Here is a 16,446-nt window from a genome sequence, read left to right as displayed (position 1 = left end):
TGATTACTCTGAAACTATGAGTGATGAGAGTTCATCAGAGCAACAGCTTGGGGGAAGAAACTGTCTCTGTGTCTGGAGGTTTTGGCGTACAGAGCTCTGTAGCGCCGTCCAGAGGGGAGGAGTTCAAACAGACTGTGTCCTGGGTGTGAGGGGTCTGCAGAGATGCTACCTGATCGTTTCCTGGTCCTGGACCGGTACAGGCCCTGGATAGATGGGAGGTTAGTCCCAGTTATCCTCTCTGCAGACCTAATTGTCCTTTATTGAAAAGTCTACATTTTGCCTAATAACCTTCAAACTAGTTTAATTTTATAATTTGAAAAGTTAAAGATGGACATATTTGTTTTTTGCAGGTTAACTTACCTTGTCCAAACATTTGATTTATTACAAAAATAACAGAGATGTTGCACTAAAAAAAGAATTGTTTCAGTATCAAAACTAGATACATGTGTTTGTGTTAAATAAAATAAATTTAAAAAATCAGATATCAAAACATTTGGAAGAAGGATCCTTGAATAAACGTTTTCTTTTCAGGTATGATGGAAATACTGTTTGTTGAGGTGTGACCTTCAGAATGTATTATTGTCCATAAAATCATATCCTTCAGTTATTAAGGATGGTTCTTTGACTATAGAATATCCTATCATATGAGAATCATTGATAAAAGAAAGTCAACTGCCAGCTTCCACTATTCTTTGTTTCATTGGTGGATTTAAAAGGTGAACACACACTGCCACCTGCTGTACCGACAGGTGTAAATCATGACTTGAAAAGGAGCTGTACGGTACCTAGTAAAGCCCTTGTGGGTTTGTTCCATGTGTCTAAAAGACCTTTGAGGCGTCACTATCTTCCCTACTTCCCTACTGACCTGCCACTTAAGTGACTTTTTAAATAAAGATATTAGTAACCTCTCCCAACATATGTTTATCACTTTCTTTGTTGTTACAATAATTGTATTAATCTGACTATGTTGTTTTCATCTTTGTTTCCTGTGTGGCCCTGTGAAGGATCGGTTTCAGACCCTTGACTTGATGCAGATGTGGATGCAGAAAACAGATGGATTGGCCCACAGCATTAATGTGATGAAATAAAATCTTTATGTCTCCTCTCCTAAAGAAAAGAACAGAGCTGCTTTATAACGTATTCCCAGTCCACTCCTATATATTGATCTGAACTGTGTTGAATTGAGTTAGACTGAGTTGAGTTCAGTTAGATTTATTTGTCTTATTAATGGCGTGAACTGGATGACTTTTGTTGCACATAGGTACTAAACAAATGAACTAACATGAACTCAGTTGATTTTTTTCTTCATCTAACAATCCATACCAAGACAATATGTGCAAATATTTACATTTTACCACAACTGAACTAAAGACGGCGCTCAACCCAGAGAACTGATCACTGATTCACTGATCAGTTTATCTGATCCCATTATTTGCGAGATGAACAAAAGTCCAACAGTCTTCCACATGATTGGGGTGGTTTGATCACAAGATAATGCAGGATCCTGTTTTTTTTTCTTTTAACCACAGCGACATATATTTATTAAAGGGCCAGGAGGCACGAGGAGTTCGAGGTTTCTGGAGATCTAGGACTGCAGTAGAAGTTGCTCTGCAGATTTTGTACAGTGGTCCAGTGAAAATAACAGATATATTGTCATAAATGGGGTTTAACTGAATGTCTAAAACTATACGATAAGAACAACAACAACAACAAAAAAGCCTCTACATAATCACAGACATGATCACAGACATCACTTTTGAATTGCAAGACTTTGGCAGGTTGTATCAACCAAAACATTCAAACCCTCACATACTTGCTGGGACAAGCAGCATTCTTGGCACATCAAAAAAGTGTGTAATAAACTCAACCACAGACACAGACTGTACTCTACTCTGCAATATCAAAAGGACATTGCACAGGGTGCAGAGTCCAGGTTATGTAAAAGCTAGTTCGTCATTACTTGTGAGTTACAAAATCAGCTGTGCCTATGAGATCAAAGATCTTGATCTGCTGACGTCAGTCGTGGAGGGGTGTTTAAACAAGACTCTGTTTCATAGTTTTGGGTCCAGATTTAGAAATCAATATGAAACGTGTTTATGCATGAGCTGTTTGTGAAGGAGTGTGGCGTGTGAAGTGGATACACAAAGCAGCTGTTGATCACAGTCAAAGTCATGCAGTATCTTGTGCTCATTTTATTTATCATAACAATCTGATAACAATCTATATATGATCATTTGATCACATATATGCAGAATAACACTGCCTAATTCTCTGTCAATATAGTCAATTCATTCGAATAACTCTGATTATATAGAACAGATCGTGAGGAATCCATCTTTATGTAAAATATAGATGGGCTTATTTAAGAGACACACTACTAACTTGCTCAACAAATAAATAATGTGAACTTAAACAATTTAAACTGAAGGTGTTTCCAAGGGACTACTTTCTGCTTCCTAAACTGTCAATATCAGAGAAGTGGAGATGCATGCAGTTTGTCACCTGACCGGTAGGGTCCGGCTCTAACTGCTATATTACTGCTATATAATGTCCAACTTTACAGCAGAATTAAATATTTTTACATCCTGGACATACAAATGATTTTGATCTCCATAGGTAGTAAGTGTTTATTTATTTCATCAGGTAAAATTAAAGCCAAAAATCAATGCTTAACAAGGGGTGTGTTTTTTGAGACACAGCTGCATTGCAGTCTATGGTGGTAAATCCCTCATTATTTGAACTACTTAGCACTGTCAGAGAACGTCATGTCTTATCTGTGAACAAAGACCTAACAGAGCATAATCACTCTTCTCTTGAAGAATGATTGATATGGCTCATTGCACAGAGAGAGTGCTGTGACCAGTTTTGGGTTGCGGCCTGGAAGGGTCTGAAGGCAAAGTTGAGGAGGAGACATTTCTTAGCCAAAGAGTTTTCTGAAGAACTTGTCTGAAAGCAGCTCTTTAGAAAACCTTCACCCATGGTGGATGACTGCTACCGGGGCAAACCAGAAGATAGCCTCCAGCTTGTCAGTCACCCTGGCATAAGCCAGAACAGCAACCTCCACAGCTGAGCCATCCTCCTCGCCGAGAAAATCTAGTTGTACTGCTTGTAAACTTAAATTTGCTTTGCAAGTACATCTAGCTGCCATTCAGTCTTTGAGAGGCAATAAAATCAGTCTATCCTTGTAGAGAGATGGCAAAAGTCTAATTTCTTCTTTTACACAACACACTCTCCCGTTAACTCTGTTTGTCACTCTGACTAGGTCCTCTTGTTCATTGCTCTTTTTGGTGGTGTAGTGCTGACCAACTGCGTGCAAAGGTAGTTGGATAAGCAACCGTTGGTGCCGCCCTTTGCATGGGGAGGCCCTATAGATTGTTCTCAGGCCCTACATCTTTCTAGATGTCAGTCTGATCTATCTGGCTACCACATTGAAATTTGGTCTGCACCTTTCCAGACTGCTTTGCCCAGCTCTCCACTGTGGCTAAGCTCTATTGGACCCCCAAGCCACAGTCAGATAGCTCAGCTGTGGCTAACTGAGGCTCCCATAGCCCTTTTTGACCAAACCGGTTCCACGGCTGGTTCTGGACAAGTGCTGGTTCACATCTCGTTCAACTTGCGAACCAGCTGAGAACCGGTTTGTTTCTTCATAGCTCGGGTGTTAAGGGTCGTTTGCAGTGACGTCATTACGTACGACGAAGCAACAACATCGTATTTGCTCTGATACGGACTTGGTCCGCGTAGCACCTCCGTGGCCCATTTGGCTAAAAGACAGGTTGTCTCCTCGACAAACCACTGCTGCTTTGTTGCAGCCATACACATATTAATACGTCGCTTATTTGAAAATGTCGCCGTCTCGCAGTCTTGCTATTGCCGTTGGTCAACAACTCCCACGCCTCTGCTTACGTAAGCGGTTCTTTTCTCTAGACCAGCAAAGAGTTCGTGCTATCTTGGAAGCACTGGCCCTGGAACAGGTTTGGTGGAAAAGGGTTACCAGTGGAGCTCGAAAGCAGTCCTGGTCAGCCTGGTGCTCCTGCTAATTTTTATAACTGATTAGAGCTGCTGTTATGGCGCCACCTAGAGGTCTGAAAATTACAAGTTTCAAAGTAGTTCTTTAGAAAATGTATGCGTGCATCATAGCTGAGTTCAGTCCTTTTTATGCAGTCTATATCTGTTTCAGGTAAATAATGTAGAAAACACGACTTATGACTTGAAATAAGATTTGTGAATTTCTTCTGTGAAATCCTAAATATAAAAGAAGGCCAAGGGGAATTCCCACATATTAAAACAACAAGATTAAGTCAAGCAGCACAGTGGCTTAGTGGTTAGCACTGTTGCCTCACAGCAAGAAGGTCCCCGGTTCGACTCCCAGGCCCAGTAGGGCCTTTCTGTGTGGAGTTTGCATATTCTCCCCGTGCTTGCGTGGGTTTCCTCCGGGTACTCCGGTTTCCTCCCACAGTCCAAAAACATGCATGCTAGGTTAATTGATGATTCTGAATTGCCCGTAGGTGTGAGTGTGAGTGTGTCTGGTTGTTTGTGTGTTTATATGTGGCCCTGTGATGGACTGGTGACCTGTCCAGGGTGTAACCCCTGCCTCTCACCTGAAAATAGCTGGATAGGCTCCAGCAGACCCCCGTGACCCTGCAAAGGATAAAGCGGGTATAGATAATGGATGGATGGATTAATTCAAGCCACCTTGAAAGCCCTAAAAATTAAAATTAAAAGTCCTTTTAATACATCTACAAGATACTAAAGGCTGCTTGTGCAATCTGCACTTTCACCGGAACAAAAGAAAAACAGAAACCTGAACTGCAGCATTGCAGCCGGCCTCCTTCTTGCCTCAGAGCTGCAGAAGCGCAGCAAGAGGGGGAGGAGATCTGGTGCAGGACTGTGTGATCAGAGCTCACGCTCACTGAGCTCTTGTATCACACAATGACCCCTCTCTTGTTTTTGATACAATCTCTCAGGCCATGATGTGAGATATGAAGTCCACAGAAGCTCACTGTGATTCCACCCCGAGTGAAATCCGTCCCTCTGTGTCTGAAGGGCCCAATTGGGTTACCAGGGTGACACCCGCCCCTACCACACCATGAGCACCTCCCCCACAGCCCTGAACAGGCAATAAATACTGCTTTTCACCAACTTTCTGCCTTCTTTATCTTTCCTAATCCTGTTGGAAGGGAACGGGGCCCCGCCTGCTGCTACAAGTGTCACTGGAAAAACAAAAACCTCTCCAAGTAAGACACATTTCAAAGTTTGTGGTTCTTTGCATGTTTGTTACTGTGCTGATTTAAGTGTTTTGCAGCAATACATTTGTATGGTTTCTGCAGGATTGACTTTTGAGTTTAGCCTTTAATATCTCTAAACGTTTCTGTCTAAATGGAGTTAAATCACAAATTTACTCTTTACTGCAGAACCCGAGGATCTAGTTAGTAAACCTACTTCAATTAGTGATGGACAGAGATGTTCACATTTCTTTTCAAGTTTGCAACTATTTCATTCTGAAAGAGTTATTTGTTGAATATTTACAGCTGGTGGTAGGCAGCAGGGTCTTTTTATTGCTTTGTGCAAATACACAGCGTTGTTTATAATCGCTTATTTTACTGCATACAGATCATGAGCATTTCATAGTTGTTAGCTTAAGCTATTTGATTTCTTTATTTTTATATACAAGAGTACATTGCATAATAAAAAACAATGTATCTGTATTGAAGGCCAAAGTTCAGCCATGAAAGCCAAATATTTAACTGTAGAGGCAGAGCAAGAAAAGCAGGATATAGGAGTGTTTTGTTGTCAGCAGGGAAGAGATCAGCTCTTCCTTATACCTACTTAAGTCTTAAGTTTTGAAATAATATTTGTTCTCTCTGCTAGGATGGCTCATCAATTCCCAAACCTGTCTCCGGAGCAGAAGAAGGAGCTCTCTGAGATTGCTCAAAGAATCGTAGCTCCAGGAAAGGGAATCCTTGCTGCAGATGAATCCACAGGTGAGCCTTAGTTTCTGTTATTATTTAATTATAATACCTAACTGTAGTGTGTGTGGCTGTGTGTGACTATGATGATAACCATTTGCTCCTCTGTCAAGGTACCATGGGAAAGCGCCTCCAGAAAATTAACGTGGAGAACACCGAGGAGAACCGCCGCAGCTACCGCGACATCCTCTTCTCCTGTGACGCCTCCATGGCCAACTACGTGGGTGGGGTCATCTTATTCCACGAGACGCTCTACCAGAAGTCAGATAACGGCAAACTTTTCTCCAAAATCCTCAAGGAGAAGGGCATAGTTGTGGGCATCAAGGTGAATGCAAACACAGATACTGCCAATGGCAATTCTTGCACAATCTCAATTCTTGTTAAAATGCTGTTATTGTTATGTTTTACTCATTTGTGTTCCTCTTCTTTTACATAGGTTGACGAAGGCACAGCTGGTCTAGCCGGAACAAATGGAGAGACCACCACACAAGGTAAAAACGATTTCACTTGGTCTAATGTCTCTAAAATGATGCAGGCACTGAGAGTCTGTGGCATCTTTAGGTCTCGATGGCCTTGGAAAGCGTTGCGCCCAATACAAGAAGGATGGCTGTGACTTTGCTAAGTGGAGGTGTGTGCTCAAGATCGGAGAAGGCTGCCCGTCCCCTCTTTCCATTGCAGAGAATGCCAATGTCCTCGCCAGATACGCCAGTATCTGCCAGCAGGTGTGTATCGCAGTTTTATCTCTTTAGCCGCCAACAGAGGACGTCTCCGTCTAACTCATTCATTTGAACCTGCCTCCACCAGAACGGCCTGGTGCCCATTGTGGAGCCAGAGATCCTGCCTGACGGGGACCATGACCTGCAGCGGTGCCAGTATGCTACAGAGAAGGTCAGTATGGTGCACAAGATGAAACTCAATTTTCTGATTCGATTAAATCAATTCATTGATACACGCTCCTGTTCATCTGTAGGTCCTGGCTGCTGTGTACAAAGCTCTGTCTGACCATCACGTGTACCTGGAGGGCACGCTGCTGAAACCCAACATGGTCACCGCTGGACACTCCTGTACGAAGAAGTACACCCCCCAGGATGTTGCCATGGCCACCGTGACCACTCTGAGACGCACTGTCCCCTCTGCAGTTCCTGGTGAGTGTCAAACGGTCAGTTTTGTTGCAAACCACGTGAGGGAGAAGTTTCTTATTGCACAAGTTTAATACTCATTTTCCGTGCCGTTTCAGGCGTCACCTTCCTGTCTGGAGGCCAGAGTGAGGAGGAGGCCTCCCTCAACCTGAACGCCATCAACCAGGTGCCCCTGCTCCGCCCCTGGAAGCTGTCCTTCTCTTATGGCCGTGCACTCCAAGCCTCTGCTCTCGCTGCCTGGCAGGGTAAAGCTGCCAACAGGGCCGCGACCGAGCAAGTTTTTTGCACCAGAGCCAAGGTAAGCCTCACAGGGGATAAGTGGCTTTCACAGGTGCTGAGTAGACACGATTAAACCACTTACAGAACTGATGATTTGATTGTTCTTATCTGTGCCGTACCCAGCTTTACTCCGTCTGGTTAATGATTAATTATTAAAAGCTTTTTGTGTGTTTGGCCGTGGTGTTGCTGGATATGCGCATGTAGTTTGGCTGATCATTAACGGCCAGATTTGACTTTGCCCTTCTCTTCTCCCCTTTGCTCTCAACAGATCAATAGCCTGGCTTCCAAAGGAGAGTACAAGCCCTCTGGTTCAGCTGACCAGGCGTCCATGCAGTCTCTGCACACTGCAAGCTATGTTTATTAAATACTGCAACACTGAAAGGAAACGCACATGGACCAAATGTGACACTAAAAACTGGACAATAACCTCGACACATGACATAATAATACACTAAAAATATTGTTTGACTACTTGATGACATGACTGGAAATAAAAGAACAAATTGTTTGATATCTTTGCTGTTTGTGTAGTCTGTCACAGTTTCAAAGCAACAATATTGATCATAAAATACGCAGGACCGTTGAAAATCATTTTTCCTCAATAAAATACAGGAAAGTCTGTTAAATTGTCAAAATTCACATTTCAACATTGAACAGGACTTAAAACCCTGGGGATTACATTCATCTTTTTTTATTATGATTACTAGATTAATGGATGAGTACACAAAACTAAAACTTATTTATATCTAGAAGTTGTGACTAAATAGTTGAAGTATAAATCATAATATAATCATAATTGATTAATACTAACTTAAAATCAAGCTGAACATGGTTGAGGTCTGACAGACCTGCGGACGTGAGCAGTCTTTTGTCAGTATTTACACAGAGCTAGACAGCGTTATAATTTTACTAAGCGTTATCAGGGCTGTTCTCTGTGAGGCTTTCTTTGAAGTCTAATGCAATCACCACCACAGAGTTTCTATTATCTCTGAAGTAAAAAACAAAAACCTTGAATGAGAGATTAGCAGTTACCATTATATGTGTGCAGAGATGACACGGGTTAACTTTCATTACAAAATATACCTTACGAAAAGCAAATGTGGCCCTGCAAAACAAACTTTTATAAACTGTACAGAATTATGAAAATTTAGTTTCACTGGGTGTAGGAGTTACAGGAAATACAGAGTTAGCCTGTGCAGAATAGCTCTTGTCTTTGTTTGGTTATGTGTAGGTCTGTGGGGCTGGAATCTGCTGGAGAATAACCTGATGGAAACAGAAAGATGTCAGTAAGATGGGGATGAACAAAAAAAGAAAAATACAAATGATCAGGTAGCATAATGACAAAGTCAATATTGTTTGACTCCTTACGTTTTATGAGGGGTTGGTTGGTCTCATGCAAGATATGATATTATTGTAAACAATGTTGTCATATTTAACATTGAATAACAGCACTGATATTGCGGTTTGCATATTATTGTTTAAACCCAACTTATGTAGTAATCGCGCATCTGATCACATGGGGCCGTGTATCACTGCAAAGTTCACGTGTCAGGCTCAGGCCTAAAGTAAGGCACGGAAAGTAGTGTGCTCAACCCTGGAAGCCATTTATTATCACGTGTGATGCAGCAAATATTTTTAAACTGAACCTCTCCATATACATAGCTCGAATCTCTTTTAAAATCTCTGTTGATGCACGAGTTGAAACCCACTCGTGCGGTTTTATTTAGTAAATTCACCAGATTGTCAATGGTGTTCTCATGTCTTGCTGTTTATATATAAGTTTATCTATATATATAAACAGCAATATGTCTTGATGTGGTGTGTTGGGGTTGACATATTCAAGGGATGACATATGCAAAATGTTAGGCTTGAATCATAGATGGTAGTGGAAAAGGGGCCGTCTTACAGTAGGTCACAATAATGAAAATATCACTGTACCTGGGTGTTTGTGGATTTAAGTGCAAAACGTGCAATGGTACACAAAAAGATGAGAAGTGCTGACACACACAGAGATGATGTGAACAATATGCCTTCAACAGATATGACCTGTGCCTATAATAACAGAAAAAATAAAGATTAGTTATAAATAAAAGCATAAAATGCTGTTAAAAAAGCAAAACAAACAACTCACCACATAGGAAAAGTCTAAACTGTCTGATCTCTCATAATCTTTCGGCTTTGAAGTGTATCGTGACCTGTATACACTGAAACTATAGTGGCCAAAGCAGTTTATCCTGTGTCCAAGAGAGACTACGATTCCAAGAATGGAGACCACGTACATGGACAGACACACAGTCACCTGTGAAAGATTAATTCGGCAAAACTGAAGTTGTACAAAACAACCAGAGAATTCAATTCAATTCAGTTCAATTCAACTCAATTAAACCAATTAAAGATAAAGGATATAAAACAACAAAACATGAAAATAAAAAGAGTTCACCTACCATCTTCTTGGATGGATGTAACTCGGTGTAGATCGACAGGATTCCACACACAAGAAACTTGAAAAATAAATTACAGTTGCAATTACCATTTAAATTCACTCAAGCTGTAGCCAGTTTTATGATTGAACGTGACTTAATGAATTGACTTTACTCAAGTGCCCTGAAAATCCGAGTGGCAACAGCACGTGAGACAAGAAATGATTTGTTTGATATTGTGTACAGAAAACAAAATGTTCATAACTTCATTTTTTGTTGTGCAAACAAGATGAAAAAAATGTTGCCAACCAAAAATATACTTTGCTTAATACCTTATATGACTGCAATCAATCATCTTTAAAGAGAAATTAGTCTATAATTCTTAAAAGCCGTTGTCTTTAAATAACAGGTAAATGCAGAGATAATTGTAATCTGTATAACATGTGATTACAAGACTGTTAAGAGACCAGTAAATGTTTGTTGTTTCTGGCACCATCCAGATGACAGAACTCTACTACAGAACTGATTGGCCTGTAATATTCTGATCAGTCCAGAAAAATGTTGTAATCAATCACTAGTGGAAATCGTTTGTGGTTTGATGATTTGGGATGGAAATTATTTTGCTTTGACTTTTTTTTTTTCTTGCCAGTGAGCTACAGGTATAAAACAATTTTGTTTGCCACTCATTTGAATGGCAGCCAGTGAGCTCAACTAAAAACTCAGCGGAGTCCATTTAAGCCAAGAAAAAGCTGTGGAGAAAAAAGCATTTTTAGATGTTTTGAAATCTTCTTTAGCTTTGACATTATCATAAGAACCAAAAAGTAGTTAAATCTTTGATTTTCTTAAATGCCAAAGGTTTATTCATCTTTGGTTAGTATTTGGCTTAATTGCTTTTAAACTGTTAAACTTGGATCAGATATTGTGTAAGCCACCACAAGCAAGTTTGTGAGGCTACTTGCTCCTACATCCCTGCTCAGTGCCACATGTTCTGTTGGATGGAGGTCAGGCCTGCTGTTGTTCTTAAACCACTTTGCAGCTACTTTGGAGGTACGATGGATCTTATTGTCCACCAATCTATGCCAAAGCTGTTTATCAAGCTTTTAATTGCAGGCTAACGTCTTGGGACGTATTTTTCTCATAATGTAATTTATTTGGTGAAGGGCACAAGTCACTCATGCAGCAACGCAACTGCACAACATGATGGTGCCACCGCTATACTTTAAGGATGGGATGATGTTCTGTGATCTGAAAGCCTTCCCTGCTTTTTCCCTACAAGTGTAATAATTTAAGCCTCATCAGGCCCCAGATGACAAATAAATAGATAAATAGATAACTGGTGTCAGATTATTGAAGCTGACACCTGAGCTAAATGATGGCTGTTATAGTTGCATATCATTATTTGAACACATTAAGGTAGGACTTAAGGGCATCTGAAAATTGTGCCTACAGCTGAACCGGACTTGTGAAGGTTCATGATTCTTTACCTGATATCTTTTTATTATGATTTTCCAATGATACCATACAATGAAGGCCTAGTTGAAGAGATTAAAACACATCCACAGATAAGCTTTTAATGATCTTAAATGATGTCAGTTAACCTATACCAACATCAAATGTCCAAACTTATTATCCAAAGCTGTTTAAGGCTATAATAAACTTGGTGTAATTAAAATGGTTGAAAAGACATTGTAAAAATCTGTTCTCTCATTATTAAGTCATATCAAAAATGCAGGAAACAGAAAAGTTTCCTCAACTATGCTGTCAGACATGGAGAAACATAAAAAAAAAATCTGTAAATGGTGTGGATGTTTTGGTGTGGGTGTTTTGTGCCAAGAAAGATGATTTTAAGTCCGGAGGTTGAGCCGAGAGGCTTGTATCCACTGTAAAATTTCATCTAATTTTGATTAGGAAATCTTAACTATTTGAACTTTGTGATAAAGGTTTTAATGGACCTTGAAGAAACAATTTTTCTTACTTACAGATGTATTTTACCAGAGCACATATAACCAAATAAGTACAACAATTGTCCAAGTTCACCAGTGCTTGCCAGCCTGAAGAGTAATACATACCAGAGCTCCCTGCCAGAAGGGGATGTAGATCTTATTCGAGGTGTACAAATTATCAGCAGTCAGGTGAAATCCCATCAACAGCTCTGCACAGCCAAACATCAGAATGACAATCTGTGGAAAACCAGAGGAGGGAAGGCTGAACCTCTCTCCAAATATAGGCCATAGGAATTTATGACAGTTAAATGCAACTATATGTGTTACCCCAATATTTCTGGGCTCCTTTTGGACAAATCGGTGCAGGGGTTTTCCAGACATCAGGACCATCAGGTTGTCTTCCTCCTGATTCCCATCTATTTGAGATGTAGCTGTTGTTTCAGTTCCCTCCATTGCCAGTGTATCACACCGCTGTGTTTTACTGTGGGTAATAGAACAAAAATTCATCAGTGCAGATGCAAACTCTGCTCTTAGCTGCAAAGACATGATTTTGAGAGTTTATTAACACATATGCGTCCAGAAGAAGATGCTCAGAGTCAAACAGTGTCAAAGAAGACATTTATGTCGTGGAGAACATAAACAAACTCACCGAGGTTTTTATGGAAGGAGCAGAAGGAAAGGTTGCAAAAGTGGAAAAAATTGGAAACAGGAAGTGTGGAAATATGAGATTTCTTTTTCTTTTTTTCCCTTTGGGGAGGGGCTACGCACTAATAAAATCACAGACTGGGACATCTGCTCAGAAATGTTGCTGTTAGTCAGCAAGCTAGATCCCCAGAAGGAGACGGTTCTCATGTGGCATGTCAGAACAAATAAAACAGGCTTCACACTTTTTCTAGATGATATTTCAGGCCGCTACTACAAGTGAGTATTGAAAAAGGATGCAGGCACTCTTCTTGCTTATCTCAGTGTTTTAATAGCAACATTGGTATGAACAAGCAAATAATTAAAAAACAAATGTAAAAATGTGCACAAATGGACGGATTAACACTGAGATAGAAATGTTTATTGAATTCATGGTAACAGAAGGATTTGTTTGTTTCACTTCAGTGAGATTATCTTCTCTGCTGTGCCTCAAACACAATCTGAAGTCATACACATATAAACAATGTTGGAATAATAATACTGAAAGTAAACCCACCCCCCATCCCACCCCACCCCCCCACTTTCATAAGTTAATATACATTTACCTTTGGGAATTTCTTCAAGTGAGGAGGCAAAGTCATGTATTGTTTCAGATACTATTTTCTCCGTTCTATTTGCAAACTTGTGTGCAGCAGTGAGGAGTTGTTGCACGCTGGCCAGTCTGCTATCAATACTGTAATAATAGTACTGTAATACTTGTATGCAGAATACAATTTTACATTATCTCATTTAAAATTATATTGATTCCCCTGAAATAAATGTCAACTTCAATGCAACACATGCTGATCTAAAATCTGAGAACACCTTTCTGCTTTATCCTCTTCTTTAATGCTGCTATCCTCAAAGATGCCTTTACTTGATGAAATGTTTTTACTATATTATTCATTTTGTTGCAGGATAAGAGAGAAAAAGACTGAGGTTTATAGAATATATAATTAACACAGCTTTGGTAGACTACTAAAAGCCATTTAACCCTCTAATGCCAGATGGATCATATTTGATACGTACTGTAGATTAATTTATGAAACTTTTCTACCAAACTACCTCTAACACTCTACTTTAATGAAAAAATGGAAAAGAATGCAGCTTTTATTTCTGCAGCTTATCAACATATTATTGTTGAAAGACTGAGGTGTCTTAAGTAATCTCAGGGAGTAAAGTCCAAGGCGAGAACTCTGGTTACATGTGACCTTTGAGCCTGGGGGAAACACTGCACAAGAAGCCACCGTGTCAGTACCATTAATACACCATTGGCGCTTTTATACTAGTACCTACTCAGCGCGACTCGACTCTTACTCGCAGCCCGGTGGGCTCCCACACCGGTGCACCCTGGAAACCCACAAGCAGACAGCCCTGTCCACTTGTGCATGCAGAAATATAATCAGAGGACAACAAGAGTGTGTGTAAAAGCTAACAAGTTCATTAGTAACAGTTTAATCTCAGATGGATGGTGGACACGTGTTCTACAGCCATTTCAGTCAAAGTTTGATTTTCGGTAAAAGTAAATACTGGTATAGCCTATGTGTCAAAAATGTTTCAGGCCATCTAGGTTGCCAGTGAAAGGTTCAAAAGCATGTGTTTGTTATAGTATGGAAGATATTCAGTGACCAGGATATGGGAGATGTGCATGTACATGAAGCTGCTACTGGAATTATGGATAAATTGATGCTGTAATTTAAATTATTCTTAAACTATAAGGCCTTTCTTATTTTAGACAGGCAACATAATCTTTAACTGGACAGGAGGACCAAAAGGTTCCCACACACCACAGCAGAGGACAGACAAGTATGTCAGATACACAGAAAGTGGATATTTTTTTATTGACACAAAGAATACATAAAGCTCAAAGAATGCAAAACATCCTATAAACCGGGGGTCTGCAACCCAAAATGTTGAAAGGACCAAAAACACAAAAAACAAATATGTCTGGAGCCGCAAAAAATGAAAAGTCTGGTATAAGCCTTAGAATGAAGGCAGCACATGCTGCATGTATAGTTAGTTATAACTGGGTCCTCGGCTGCAAATGTAGCTGCTAATGTCTTTCCACATGACTCTTTTTGTTATTGGACAACTTCTCGCTACAGAGCAAACATTCAGGCAATGAATGCAAATGATTCGCTCCAAGAAACGTTGAATCCTCTACGGAAGAGTATCAGGGCCATGCAGGAGAAAACATTTGAGAGGGGAAGATAGTTTTTTTTATTTTGCACTTCGAGAAAAAAGTCAAAAATGTTGAGATTAATACTGAACTACAATTTCAAGAATAAAGTCGAAATTTCGCCTTTTTTCTCAACATTTCGACTCTTTTCTCGAAATTGTACTTCAACATTATTGTCGACATTTCAACTATGTTCTCGACATTTCAAGTTTTTTCTCGACATTTCGGCTTTTTTCTCGACATTTCCCTTTTTTATTTCGAAATTATATTTCAACATTAATCTCGAAATTTCAAATTTTTTCTCATCATTTCGACTTTTTTCTCAAAATTTCGACTTTTTTCTCGAAATTTTATTTCAACATTAATCTCGACATTTAAACTTTTTTCTTGACATTTTGACTTTTTTCTCGAAGTGCACAATAAAAAAAAATCTTCCCCTCTCCAATATTTTTTCTCCTGCATGGCCGTGATAGTCTTCCGTACAAATCTTTGTTAACAGAAATGTTGAAATTTAATATTTATTCTACACATTTTTGCAGCATTGGAAAACGTTCAGAATGTTTGTGTCATGTTTGTCCTCCTACAGAAACCATATGAAAACAAAAAATATATTTCCCTCCCCCATCTATTTCCATATTCAAACATTTTAAAAAAAGCTCCAGGAGCCACTAGGGCGGCGCTAAAGAGCCGCATGCGGCTCTGTAGCCGCGGGTTGCCGAGCCCTGCTAAAAACCATTTCAGGTCATCCGTCCGTGTTTTTTGAGCCACAGCCCCATCTAGCGGTAGGGCTGGAGGGCTCTGAAATCTAAAGGCTGATTTATGGTTCCGCGTTACACCAACGCAGAGCTACGCCGTAAGCTACGTCGTACCCTACGGCGTAGGCTCTGCGTTGGTGTAACGTGGAACCATAAATCAGCCTTAACATTGAACCCTGAAATAGACTGGCGACCAGCCCAGGGTGGATTCTCCCCTGTGAGGAGCTGGGATAGGCTCCAGCAGACCCCCGGGACCTGTACAAGATTAAACATAGAAAATGGATGGATGGATGGATGGATGGATGGATGGATGGATGGATATTGTTACACATGTACAAGGATGGATGACAGTAGATGTCTAGGTGCTGCTATCTTTATTGCACAGAACACTGCAAATATAACAAAAAAAAAGACAGTTTCAGATCAGTATAGGCTCTCTGTTTTTGTCCTGACCGTAACACGTTCCACAACGGAGTTTCCCCTCTTGTACGCCAGGATTACAGCCAAAAATAATATAAGACAGTAAAACTATTACTGACAGGAAATCAAATGAATACAGGTGAAGCAGGTTAGTTTCCCTGTTCTTACAAGTGACACAAGGCGTCTTATGCTGTATTAAATAAGAAAAATAATGGTGGGGGGGGGGCAAGTTAATTAAAAGAACTAATAAAATAATAATAATGGACATCTCCAGGGTGCCACAATATTATTGAACCTTTGCTGCTGGTGTGAATAGGTACTCACCATGAACTTGCCTGTCTGTCCAGAGAGGTGGGTGAGCAAGTAAGGAGCAGCAGGGAGAAGGATGTTGATGGAAAAAACTCCTATGGTCTTTCAGTATATTCAGCCAACATCATTGTGTTGGTTCACAATCTTGTTGAAGCTGGACCAGATGTAGCAACCGCAGATAAAAAAAAAAAAAAGACTTCCACAGTAGGAACTGGCCATGATGGGTTCACCACTTCCTCTGCTGCTCTTCCTCATTCTGGTGCACCAATCAGTTTCCACCGTGGTAAATCTGGACTCATACCATAACACATCACCTTTTTCTCTTTCCCAAAAGTCCAGTCTTTAGTCTCCACAA

General features: G+C 40.2%; 2 protein-coding genes across 3 annotated transcripts; one reads left to right on the top strand and one right to left on the bottom strand.

Moving 5' to 3' along the window:
* The first annotated feature begins 5,090 nt into the window (after positions 1 to 5,090).
* On the top strand, positions 5,091 to 7,897 carry aldob (aldolase b, fructose-bisphosphate). Its single transcript, XM_061725184.1, has 9 exons — positions 5,091 to 5,234; positions 5,869 to 5,981; positions 6,080 to 6,291; positions 6,403 to 6,457; positions 6,528 to 6,688; positions 6,771 to 6,854; positions 6,937 to 7,111; positions 7,204 to 7,403; positions 7,653 to 7,897. Exons 2-9 carry the CDS (start codon positions 5,870 to 5,872, stop codon positions 7,746 to 7,748), a joined length of 1,095 nt encoding a protein of 364 aa, XP_061581168.1. The 5' UTR covers positions 5,091 to 5,234; position 5,869; the 3' UTR covers positions 7,749 to 7,897.
* On the bottom strand, positions 7,573 to 16,202 carry LOC133446949 (membrane-spanning 4-domains subfamily A member 4D-like). Of its 2 annotated transcripts, none has more exons than XM_061725185.1 (7): positions 16,107 to 16,202; positions 12,075 to 12,228; positions 11,874 to 11,984; positions 9,829 to 9,885; positions 9,516 to 9,683; positions 9,323 to 9,436; positions 7,573 to 8,647 (listed from the first exon to the last, which is right to left on the bottom strand). In XM_061725185.1, the coding sequence occupies exons 2-7, from the start codon at positions 12,198 to 12,200 to the stop codon at positions 8,606 to 8,608; spliced, it is 618 nt and encodes a 205-aa protein (XP_061581169.1). In that variant the 5' UTR covers positions 12,201 to 12,228; positions 16,107 to 16,202; the 3' UTR covers positions 7,573 to 8,605. The 2 variants fall into 2 exon arrangements, with proteins under 2 accessions (XP_061581169.1, XP_061581170.1); XM_061725186.1 differs by lacking the exon at positions 16,107 to 16,202 and adding an exon at positions 12,397 to 12,500 and having other exon boundaries at positions 7,574 to 8,647.
* Positions 16,203 to 16,446: the final 244 nt, after the last annotated feature.

This window comes from Cololabis saira, chromosome 7 (assembly GCF_033807715.1).
Source record: "Cololabis saira isolate AMF1-May2022 chromosome 7, fColSai1.1, whole genome shotgun sequence".
NCBI classification, from domain to species: Eukaryota; Metazoa; Chordata; class Actinopteri; order Beloniformes; family Belonidae; genus Cololabis; species Cololabis saira.
Note: the sequence above shows the minus strand (reverse complement) of the source record. Positions and strands in the feature narration are given on the sequence as shown.